We start from the raw sequence: 12,542 nt of genomic DNA, 5'->3' as shown, positions 1-12,542 counted from the left end.
TTTACAAGAATAGGAGTTGCATTTTGCATTTGCATTTGCATTTGCGATAACACAATTAGTTTTGATCATTTGGTTTTGGTTCTTAGAATACTTCGGTTTAGTTTGATTCTCATCCTCATCGAATCGGAAAAATTCGATTTTCAAATTTTTGGCCGAACAATTGCACAATCCTAATTTTAATAATTTTACATATTTAATAGTTAACAAATTTTAGTGGTTAGACTCATTTTTATCACAAATTTTTTTTCACTACCTGCACTTTTCCCCTCTATAAAGAAGAGCCTAAAAAGTAACATCGATTGTATCTGGGCCTCATTGTGAGAAAAATAAAAAAAGTACTGGGCTTCTGTATAGTATCTCCCGTTTGGACCAGCCCAGCCCATCACAGCCCAGCGCGCGCGGACATGGACGCCAGAAGGACAGGTAAAATGTGGAGAAAAAGGGGCCTTGGTTACCCCCCGCGCATGTTAGAAACCTGATGGCTAGTAAATCTGGTTCACCTTATTACTTGAACAGAAAGAAAAGAGAGCAGTGATACGCACCAGAGAAGCTCGCTCCAAAGTCCAAAGTATAAACCCTAGCTTTGCTCCCATCGCACTCTACTCACATTCGTAAGTGATTTTTCCCTCAATCTAACACTGTGATCTTTAAATATCCACTTATCATTCTCTTAATTAATCATCCAGTTCCTATATTTTTCGCCTACAAATTTTATTTATTGCCGTGTTTGTTTGCCGGTAGATCGTCGGAAAATAAAGGAGAACAAAAGGAAAATCTGAAGTTTATAAACCCTCCCGTTTGAAGACTGGGAATTTTTGAAGATTACGAATGTTCTTTTCGTTGTTTGTTTTTTTCTGACAGGAGAAACGGATTCTTCTGATAGAGATCGTTCAGGATGACCCAAGACGTGGAAATGAAAGATCATCCTGCTCCTTCGAACTCTGTTTCTTCGACTGTCCCATCGACCTTACAGCGTAAGCATTAAGTCATTATCTCTCTGAATCAATTGCAAAATCTAGGTTTATTATTGTTATTACATGGAATTTGCTGTTTTCTGCGGGGTTTTTGGGTTTATAAATTTGATGAAGATTGCATTGCTTCTAGGGTCGGGTCGTTGCAAATTATAGAGTTTTTAAATTATCATTGTTACTCTTCGCTTATTTTTTGTGGGTTTTGCGGTTATATAGATTTGAAGGAGATAGCAGCGCTTATTGAGTCGGGGTCTTATGCCAAAGAAGTGCGTCGAATTGTGCGTGCTGTGCGTCTCACAATGGCATTACGGAGGAAGTTGACAGCTCCAGTGCTTTCAGCTTTTCTCAATTTTGCTCTTGTTCCAGGTTCTGAGGCTTATACCCGGCTATCTGTGTATCTTCCCAAGGTAAGGATGTGGAAGTTTTCAGTTGTCTTGAAGTTTATTGTGAGAATTTTCATGTTTTGTTCACATGTTTCTTCGTTTCTATTTAGGAATGATTGGATTTAAATAATAAATGCTTATTTAGATGAGTGTAAGTAGATTAAATATCAAAGCAAATTTTAGATGTGTCATGAGGCAAAATTCAAGTTCTCTGCAATTGCAATTCATTTGCAAGGAATTCCCAGTTTGCAATCATGGGAAGGATCATGGATAGGCTGCAGTACTCATTGAAGAAAGAACACCAGGAGCTGCTGTTTATGCTGTGCTTCTGTGGTCTTAGAAGTATTTAAGCAGCATGGCATCCAAAATTTTATGGCTTGTTTAAGAAATACATCAATTAAGTAAATTTGATAGTTGTCCAGACAATATTTGTTGGAGCAATACTCATACTGCACCCTGTTGCGTCTTCTAAAATAAAAAGGATGATTGGAATGAAAAAAAAACATAAAAATTGAAAAAATCAAAGCATCCATTCGTAAAAATGGGGAAGCAAGGAAATAACCTGCATTAAGAACCATATCCATATCCATCAACTCTGACACTTAGAGTCAAGGAGAACAAGTATGCCTTCTAAAATTATAGCACCTATAGGATTGGCCTGCCAAAATTTTCACAGAAATGGGAATTTTAATGATTTGTGTAGTTGAAGCACAAATCTAAATAAAAAAAAATTGAAATTCTTATTCTCAACACATGTTAAGTATTGCACGATCGAGGACAAGCATTTAAAAATAAATCAGCAGGATACAGAATATGAAGGGGCTTCATTCTGTGCTGAAAAATGGTTGGATTCGGAAGAATTGTATTATAATTATCCTGATTACGTTGAGTTAGTGAGTAACAGCCTTTGATAGTGACACTTTCATATTGCCATTCAATAGAGCTCCCATTTGATGTTGACAGCACTCAATGCAGTGGCAGCAACACTGAAATGTAGTGGCGCTGATACTATTTGACAGCACTCATCTTTCTTTTCTCCTTTTTATGAGCAGAAAAATGATGCTATTCTAAAGGAATACACACCCATGTACTCAAATTGACATATAATGCATCACAGGAACCAGAGTTAGCATCTTTGAATATTTGAAATTGTGCCTTTAGAATGTCATTTTTTTCCCCTTTCAAGTTCATGGCTCAAATCTGATCCTGTAAAGATCAAAAGTTGACCCCTTTTTTATAAAGTTGGTTTTTCCATTATGAAGTTTGGCACTGTCACCCATGAACTATAAGACATTGAGAACAACTGATGCACATAATCCTAGTTTAATTCACTGCAAAGAATCTGTATTTAATAAAGCATTTTTGTTTTGTTAACTGTTTGGTGGTCTATGTGTTATATTTTTTTTGGTGTGATCTCTATTTTCTTATGAAAAAATACACCTTTGAGCCTCCCTCTACTAAAAATTACATGAATCACAAAACACAAAGCCCAAGTCATTTTTTGGAAGATAAGCTATTTTCTTGATCTTCCAATAATTCTGAAAAATTTCATAGCTGAATGTATTGCAAAAATTCATAATAATAATATGAAAGCTTAAATGAGAATAGCCAAGATTCCCATGTAAAAGATGAAGACCGGCTAAAGCAAAGCAAGAGTCCTTTTGCTTAATTCAGAAAATGATTCTGGAGTTGAGAAATCATATATGATGCCCATCTAAAATAAATTTAATAGAATTTTGAGGCAGACTTAAGCAATATAAAAATCAAAAGAGACCATAAATTGAAACAAGAAGCCGAGATCTCAAAGGTCTAGTTTGTGCTTGAAAATAAATAAATAAACCCTTGAAAAATCTGATATTACAGAAGAAGAAGAAGAAAAATGGTGGTGTTTATAAATATATTTGAATATTTGAGGGGAAGAGCAGTGTCTTATTGGGAGGAGGGGATGCATTTGATTTAAAGAATTTCTTTAGCCTTTGATCCTGAATTTCGTTGTAGGGCAAATACTAATACAAGGTGCAAATTTTGTAATTTTTTGGGTGGAACCTGCAAACACTCCTCCTTCATTTCCCCCCTCCATCAGATTTTGCAAGCTCGGAAGATTTTTTTTGGGGGGGGGGGGCAGGGGGTGGCGTTCTCATTGTCTGCCATGCTTTGCATCATGGCTTTGATGTACTTATTGTCTCTGTACTCTTCCTTGAACCTCGTAACTTCAATGGCTTAGAGTGCTGTTAAGTTTAGACATCCTTGTTGTCTCCATCGATCAATGGGGACATAGCATCCATGATCATCATGAAGAGGAAGGTTATGATTGCTTGATGAAGGCTTGGATGTAGATTGAATTCAGAGGGAGAGAGTGCGGAAGGCCGAGAGAGAGAGATAGAGAGAAGGGGGAGGCACCAAAGATGTATGACTCAGTGTAGAAAAGCTTATACTGCAGAAGACACCGTTTGCGGCTTGTATGAAACTATAGATGCACCTTTCTTTGTATTTTTTTCAATACAACAACGGTTGGATTCACACCATTAAGATAAAGAAATATACGAACCTTATAGGTACATGGACCAAATTAAAGGTTGGGAATGCACCGTTTCAGGCATGAGTGAAATCACATGTCCTTTCTCCGTATTTTTTAAGGTAGTATAGATGAAAATATTGCACGAATGATAACAGCTTGCGTTGCTGTTTATGTGTGATGTTGATTGCTTGTTGATCAATTGTATGTGTAGTTTTTTTTTTTTTGGTTGGAAATATATACTGTATTGCTCTTAGGACTTTTATGTTTATTTAAATTTTGCTCCATGTATTTTGATAAATCCCTACACTCTTGCTATTTTAATGTTGATTTAGGTTTTCCATGTTTGTAGTGCTACAATCTTACATTGAGCGTGTACTAGGGAGATCTTGGGTTTTGGCCCTATAAGGATTGGTTAGATCTCATTTGAGGTGCTTTTTATGGGACAAAGTTGTGATGTCCAATGGGATAAACTATAAAGTGACTGATACATCACCAAAATTGGGTTAAGGCTAGTAAATTTGATATTAAAGTGGCCCTCGTTGTACTACCATGTGGGTGGGTCTAACATATAGATGTGAGCTACTCTGATGAGCCCATAGGAGATCAAATGGGGGAGTATTAGGGGTATATTGGGAAGGTCTTGACCACATAAGGAAGGTTTAGACTCAACCAATGTGTTATGCAATAAAACGCGCGGAAACGATCATGTAGTGCAACAATTACGATGAACAATACGGAAACACACACATAAATAATGAAAGCAATAGTCATATGACATAAGAATTTAACGTGGTTCGGTAAAATGCCTATGTCCCCGAGAGCAAGTGGCGGCTGAATTTCACTATCTATCAAAACCAGGGTTACAACATTGTATTTATGCTAACCCTATACGTACAGAAGTATTAGAGAATTCCTCAAATACCCATGTATCAATCCGCGAAGGATTTGCCTCCATATCCTCAACCTATCGATCTTCCTAGTTCAAATTTAAAAAACAACGCCGAAGAAAGCCATCGACAGTTTTCTTCCCAATTAGCTTTTTACTTGAAACCGTCGATGGACTCTGCAAACTGTTGTCGGTTTTCTTCTTGATTTGGCTTCTGTTTGAAACCATCGATGTAACCGTCAATGTAACCATCAAACTGTCGACGATGTTTCTTCAGACTAGCTTCCTTATTTTCTTCAACCTGCTTTCTTTGCACATGTGTTCCACTCGATATGAGTCACATGCTACAATAATCTTCACCTTGGCGAATATTCACCCCTTAGGAGAAAAGAAAACATTACCTGGAGCTCCACCTGGAACAATAGGTTGGGACGTCTTCCATCTAGCATTTGGAGACGTTAATCAAGTCCAAGTAGTGCTTGAACTTGTCTATGGTAATAGACTTTGTCAACATGCCTGCTGCATTCTCAAAAGTGTGAACTTTCCCAAGTAGTAATTCACCAGAAGAAACCAATCCTCTGATCCTATGGAACCTCACATCTATGTGCTTGGTCCTCGCGTGATACATTTGGTTCTTTGCCAAATAAATGACACTCTGACTATCGCAATGCAACTGAATTTCACCTTGCTGAATACCCAGTTCCTTGACCAATCTTTTAAGCCACAAAGCTTTCTTGGCAGCCTCAGCCACTGCCATATACTCAGACTCAATAATAGATAGTGCAACTAGAGACTGAACTATGGATTTCCAACAAATAGGTCCCCCTGCAAGAGTGAATACATACCTTGTGGTAGACCTCCTGTCATCCAAGTCCCCTACATAGTCTGCATCCACATAACCGAATATCCCACAACTGAAGGATCACCCTATTTTCTGCCAAACACGATGCTATAGTTTGTATTAACCATCAAGTATCTGAAAATCCACTTGACTGCATCCTAATGCTATCGTCTCAGATTTGAAAGAAATTTGCTCACCACATTGACAACTTGTTTCAAGACCAGTCTTGTACAAATCATAGCATACATTAAGCACCTCACTGCACTAGCATATGGAACATTTGACATGTCTTGAACTTCATCATTTGTCTTCGGGCACTGGGTGTAGACAATATAAAATGATTTGCCAATAGTCTACTCATTGATTTTGCATTATTCTTGTTGAACCTCTCCAATATCCTCTCAACATAGCTACGTGGAGATAACCACAATCTCCTGGAAGCTCTGTCCTTGCGAATCTCCATCCCAGGAATCTTCTTGGCTTTACCCAAATCCTTCATGTCAAATTCTGTGCTCAACAAGGTTTTCAAATTGTTGACCTCACTCATACTCTTCGTAGCAATCAACATGTCATGCACATAAAACAACAGAAAAATAAATGAATCATCATCAAACCTTTGGAAGTTGCACCAACTCCCATGTTTGGTTCTTATGCAGAGATCCATTTCCTCCACCATAGCACCCATCCATTTACTTTTCTCTTGGTTGTGCACTGCTTCTTGAAAAGTAGTAGGATCCTCGCTACTAGTAATGAGTGCATAAAACACTGTATGTCCTTCCTCTTCCTGGAATTGGACCAATATTTATTGTTACTCAGTCCGCTCCGGAACTTGCTTCACCCACATTCTTGGTTACCCTTCACCACAAGTCCTTCACTTTGTAGATTCTCATCGTTGGCTTTCGTCCTCTTGTGAAAACCTAAAAGAGCACTAGTGATCTTCTCTAATTCGAGAGTTTCTTTTCCCCACATCAGAGTTGTAATCAAATTTTCATACGTAGGAGAAGCAGGTAGGGAATTCAGCAGCATGAACGCCTTGAATTCGTCATCGAACTTTACATCAACTCGCTTCAAATCACTGATGTTCTGACTAGACACGTTGATGTCCTGGTTTAGATTCGAATCCTTTGACATCTTAAGACCATATAGTTTCTGCTTAAGATAAAGCTTGTTCATCAATGACTTGGACATATACCGACTTTCCAGTTTTAGCCAAATTGCTGCCGGTGATTCCTTATCGATGACGTGATACATCACGTCATTAGCCAGATAAAGCCCGATAGTTGCCACAACCTTCGATTCCGGTTCCTTAGAACTAATTTCGTCCTTGCCTTCGGGCTGCCCTCCGTATAACACCTTCACCATGTCCTGCTATACTAACAAATCATTGACCCTCCTCTGCCATAGTTTTAAATTTTTGAATCCATCGAACTTGACCATGTTGAACTTCACAAAAGAAATCCAAGACATTGTAGCGTATAGCTTTGATACCAATTTTTATGCAATAAAACAAGTGGAAATGATCGTGCAGTACAACAATTACAATGAGCGATACGGAAACACACACAGAAGTAATGAAAGCAATAAACACACTATACAAGAATTCAATGTGGTTAGGCAGAATGGCTACGTCCACGGGAGCAAGCGGCAGCTGAATTTCACTATCTATCAAAACTAGGGTTACAACATTGTATTTATGCTAACCCAACACATACAAAGGTATTTGAGGGATCCGTCAAATACTCCTGTATCAATTGGTGGAGGATTTGCCCCAGTATCCCCAACCTATTGAAATCGTCGATGGACTATGCAAACTGTTGACGGTTTTTTTCTTGATTTGGCTTTTGCTTGAAATCGTTGATGTAACCATCAAACCGTCGACAGTGTTTCTTCAGACCAACTTCCTTGTTTTCTTCAGCCTGCTTTCGCTGCACATGTGTTCCACTTGATATGAGCCACATATTACAACACAATGTTACCTAGAACTTGGAAACGAGATTGCTGTACGACACATGCTCTAAAATGTGAAACATTAGGGGTATATATAAATAGATATGTTAGTGAAAAAGGTGTAATGGCACTTGAATATTTTGGAGTGGATGTTGAGGTGTTTCTAAAGGCAGAAATTGTTGAGGAATAGATTAATAATGACATAAATAGAATTAAAGTGTGACGATTCCTCACTTTTGACTAATAAAAGTCATTTTATGTGAAAAATATTGAATTAAAATTTTGGATCGTTAGATTTAGCATTTTGGAACAAAAATGTTCCACATTTTGGAACATTTGTATCAATACGTGGTTCACTAAGGTGCTAGCTTTTTTTTGGTGACTATGGACTCAACCCTGTGAGGCTTCCATGATACAAAGACAATACTTGAATTGAGTTGGGCTGAGACCATTATATATGGCACTTTCTAGTCACTTGACACTTGACCTTTGAAGCCTTGAGACTGACCCTGTGTCTAGGAGACTCGAGTTTGAACCTTGGATTTGTACGTACATGTTTATGGATAGGACCCAATGTCTCCCCATACAAATCCAAATTTGTTGCCTATATCCAAACATAGTGCAGGAGTTTTTCATGTTAAGGAAGACAATTCGTTGGCTGTAGAGTGAAAATAAGATCTTGATGACCAACAAAAATAAAATAAATAGAGCAGCCCGTTGCACAAAGCTCCTGTGTGTGCGGGGTCCAGTGCACTAGGTGAATGTTAAATAAGAAGAGAGGCAGGGGGAGTGCCTAGCTAGTCCCTAGGATTTTTGGTTGTAACTCAAAACAACCTCTTATTTTGAAAATTTATATCCGGATGTTAATTATTACAATTCTATTCATGAGCTTGGGCTTTAAGAAGAGAGCTTTAACGAGCTTTAACAATGCGTGGCTAATCTTATCCATCTATGAAAACATAAATTGAAGAAACTCTAAAGAACTAGTACTTTGAAGATGCATTCCTTGGCATCTTCCCTCCTCTCCCACTCCTCCCCAAAAAGAAAAAAAAATTTAATAAAATTACATCATTTGCCAACAAGAGAATTCACTCAAAATGATTTGAACCTTTACTAATCTCACACCATGATTTTCTGCAGAAACTTCTGCAGCAACTTGCTACTTTATGCTGTATGGCTATTTGTCAGTGAACTTACAAAATAGATTTTAATAATGGCGACCTTATTTTCTTTTGAGTTATGATTACTGATTAAACTTTTCTACTTTTCTATACCTCTGTTGGTGCTAGCCTATTTGAGTTGGGTGTGGTTTGTTCAAGACATGAAACTGCACAATCATACTTGATTATTTGGGCTTTTATGAATATGGTAGCTAATGGCTCTTAATTAAATAGAAATAGTATTCCAGTTAGGTGATAATTTTTTTTCCCTGCACATAATTGTTACTTTCCTAACTGGGGCCATTTTGTGATGACCACGCCTACCCGGGCCACCCACTCTCTTAAAACAAAAGAATGGTTCCAAAAAATTGCTTTTACCTGCATCCATGATTTTTTTAGGAAGCAGATATAGAAACCATGATATTGGTTGCTTTTATATACTGTTCACCTCAGGTGATGTACTGAGAGACTATAGTGGTCGTCACCTTGTGAGTTGCATCAACCTGAGATATTAACAGGTGTTTGTCTGATTCTTTAGGGTAGAAATTGGGATTTCAGGAATGTTCAAGCGACTTCTTTCAATGTTCTGGGTGTGCAAATTATGGCCTTTGTAGATTGATTATATATTAACATCTTGATATTTTTTGTTGAACTTCCAATGCATATTCAATTCTGATTTGAAATCACTCTTGTTAAAGTTGTCTGCTGTAATATTGGTTGTAGGAAGATGAGCAGGACATGGAAGTTGATACAGCAGCTTCTGCTGTTCAAGCTCCAGGGAAGCATTTGCTGCCAGAGCTTGAGATATACTGCCACTTGCTTGTGCTACTTTTTCTGATTGACCAAAAAAAATATAATGAGGTTTGATCAGTTCTAACTTCATTTTCTCCTCTAATTTTTTGTACAGTAAACTGATGTCAGGTTGCCATAAAATAACAGTAGTTTTCTCTTTCAGGCTAAAGCTTGTTCCTCTGCAAGCATTGTTCGGCTTAAGAACCTAAACAGGAGAACTGTTGATGTTTTAGCATCCAGGCTGTACTTCTATTACTCGTATAGCTATGAGCTCACAGGAAATCTAGTTGAAATTCGTGGGTGAGTTACTTATAACCCACTACATCTCTCGTCTACTGTAATATGTGTGGGTGTGGGTTTGGGGTCAAGTTGGTGGGCAGGTGGGTTAGTGGGTCCAACTGTTCAAGGCCTTTTAACCACACATTTACATGTGCATGTGTTACATATGTAATTGTATATATCTGAGGTAAGTAGATGTGTTTTTTTTAGAATGGGTTAATTTCTAAATTCCTCGGTCTAATTCAGTGTGTTCGTTTGCTTCCAGCAATCTCCTTGCCTTGCATCGCATTGCAACTTTACGCCATGATGAACTGGGCCAGGTTTGCTTCCAGTTAACTGGAATGTTTTCAATATTTGAAGCTTTGGAAACTTCTCATGTTATAGTTTTGAAGCTCATATATGATCCAATTTTATGGTGCAGGAAACACTTCTTAACTTGTTACTTCGTAATTACCTCCATTACAACCTCTATGATCAGGCAGAGAAACTGAGATCGAAGGCGCCACGGTTTGAAGCACACTCAAATCAGCAAGTACAGCATTATTTTTATTTCTTTTTTAGTTTTGTTTTTTAATGGATGGTTTCTGATCTATCATTATGGTTGGATGGTGTATGCAATATTTGTATCTTTGTTGCCTGTTCTCTATTGACAATATTTATCTCCTCTATTAGTAATTGTGGCTGTAGGGTAATTGTGTCTGTGTAATATTGAACAATTTCTCTGCAGTTCTGTAGATACCTCTTTTATCTTGGGAAGATTCGAACAATTCAGTTGGAGTACACTGATGCGAAGGAGAGTCTCCTTCAGGCAGCTCGGAAAGCCCCTGTTGCTGCTCGAGGCTTCCGAATCCAATGTAATAAGTGGGCTGTAATAGTCCGTTTGTTGCTGGGGGAAATACCAGAGAGGACAATATTTATGCAGAAAGGAATGGAGAAGGCTTTGAGGCCATATTTTGAGCTTACAAATGTGAGTTTAACTTCTTGATGCCTTCTCTGTATCCATTTCATGTAAATGCATTTATCCTTTGCATTTGAAATGCATTGAAGTTTGTGGTGCTTTATGATTGTGATAATGTTCTCTAAAGGCCTTGTTCCTGAGTTTGGAGCATTGTTAAGAATTCAGTTACTGCATTGTTTTTGAGTCACCTAGGTCCAAAACCGTGCCTCATTAGGTTAATTCAGTAGAAAATTTTATTCCATTCTGCTACCTTTCAGGCTGTTCGAATCGGGGACTTGGAGCTGTTTAGGACGGTGGCAGAGAAGTTTTCTGACACATTCAGTGCAGATCGGACACACAATCTTATCGTTCGGTTGAGGCACAATGTTATTAGGACTGGGCTACGCAATATCAGCATTTCCTACTCCCGCATCTCCCTTGTTGATGTTGCTGAAAAGTTGAGGTTGGATTCTGAAAATCCAGTTGCTGATGCTGAGAGTATTGTAGCGAAGGCTATACACGATGGTGCAATCGATGCCACGCTGGACCATGCAAATGGGTGCATGCTATCGAAGGAGACTGGCGACATCTACTCCACGAACGAGCCTCAAATTGCATTCAACTCCCGGATCGCGTTCTGCCTTAACATGCACAATGAAGCAGTTCGGGCACTGAGGTTCCCACCAAATGCACACAAAGAGAAGGAAGGTGCTGAGAAGAGAAGAGAGAGGCAACAGCAGGAGCAGGAACTTGCGAAGCATATTGCAGAAGAGGAGGAAGATGATTTTTAATATAACATGGTGTTCCAGGTTTTTTAGTTTTTGGTTGCCAAGTGAGCCTTTATTTCATTTTTTTTTTCTTCTAAAGAACTTCCATAATTTCTGCTTCGACCCTCTGCAAGGCTCTGTTTGAGTATATGTTTCTTTTTCATATAATCAGGATCACCATCTTCTGTTGAATCTTTCTTCCAAACCCATGATTGATTGACATTGTGTTCTTCGCTTAACTGAGTCGCCACCATGTCACTATTTTGAATGCCTTTCCTGATTACTGCCAATTTTTTATAAAGCAAAAACTGTCTGCTTCTGCATCTGCATCTGCATCTGCCTCCCTATGCCAGCTTTAAGTCAAGTTTTTTATTTACTATGATTCCAAGTTTAGTATTTTTCATCACTTCAAGATAATTTATTATTATTTTTTTTTAAATTTATTTGGCGGCGTAGGAGAACGAGGACTTGATGTGGGACATGTTGTCCTTTTACTACAGAAATTGCAGATTTGCAATATATTTTTTAAATTTATAAACGTGCATGGTGTTAAATGTGCAAGAGTTGGATGTGACGTGGTATGGGGGTATTGGGTTGCTTGTCCACATGGCATGCCATGTGGGTACTGGCAGCAACAGATGGTGGCCACATGCTTTGCTTATGTATTGCGACAAAGCAACATCTAATAAAACCATTTTTTAAAATTCTATTTTTAGTTTTTAATTTTTTTTATTAAAATGTAATTGGCATGTGCTAGAATGTCGCTTGGATCTCATCTCATGCTGTTACAAACTGTCTTTTTCTTCTGCAGGTTAGGAGGGTGACCAATTTCTCTCTCCAATATTACAAATTAATCTTTTTCACGGATGTCATAAATTTTTTTCCTTAAAAAATTTTCTGGATATTTAATAACAGCAACAACAATAATAATACAACTTTTTTCATTTTATTTTTTTGGTGACAATCTCCTTTTATCTTATGCCTTTTGAAGTCTCCCATCTTGTGATCTTTCAGTCATAATTTTTGAGCTGTTGCATGGATTTCTTAAAGCTGATATTCAG

At 38.0% G+C, this 12,542-nt stretch overlaps 1 protein-coding gene across 2 annotated transcripts; it reads left to right on the top strand.

Annotated features, from left to right (window-relative positions):
• The first annotated feature begins 437 nt into the window (after positions 1-437).
• LOC131162112 (probable 26S proteasome non-ATPase regulatory subunit 3) lies at positions 438-11,720 on the top strand. 2 transcript variants are annotated; one of them, XM_058118277.1, is made up of 9 exons: positions 438-611; positions 742-974; positions 1,188-1,378; positions 9,430-9,567; positions 9,662-9,798; positions 10,043-10,097; positions 10,199-10,309; positions 10,505-10,744; positions 10,993-11,720. In XM_058118277.1, the coding sequence occupies exons 2-9, from the start codon at positions 896-898 to the stop codon at positions 11,503-11,505; spliced, it is 1,464 nt and encodes a 487-aa protein (XP_057974260.1). In that variant the 5' UTR covers positions 438-611; positions 742-895; the 3' UTR covers positions 11,506-11,720. The 2 variants fall into 2 exon arrangements, with proteins under 2 accessions (XP_057974260.1, XP_057974259.1); XM_058118276.1 differs by having other exon boundaries at positions 441-611; positions 862-974.
• Positions 11,721-12,542: the final 822 nt, after the last annotated feature.

The sequence above is a fragment of the Malania oleifera genome, chromosome 8 (assembly GCF_029873635.1).
Source record: "Malania oleifera isolate guangnan ecotype guangnan chromosome 8, ASM2987363v1, whole genome shotgun sequence".
Classification (NCBI taxonomy): domain Eukaryota; kingdom Viridiplantae; phylum Streptophyta; class Magnoliopsida; order Santalales; family Ximeniaceae; genus Malania; species Malania oleifera.
The sequence above is the reverse complement of the archived record's forward strand: the minus strand, read 5'-3'. Positions and strand labels throughout refer to the sequence as shown.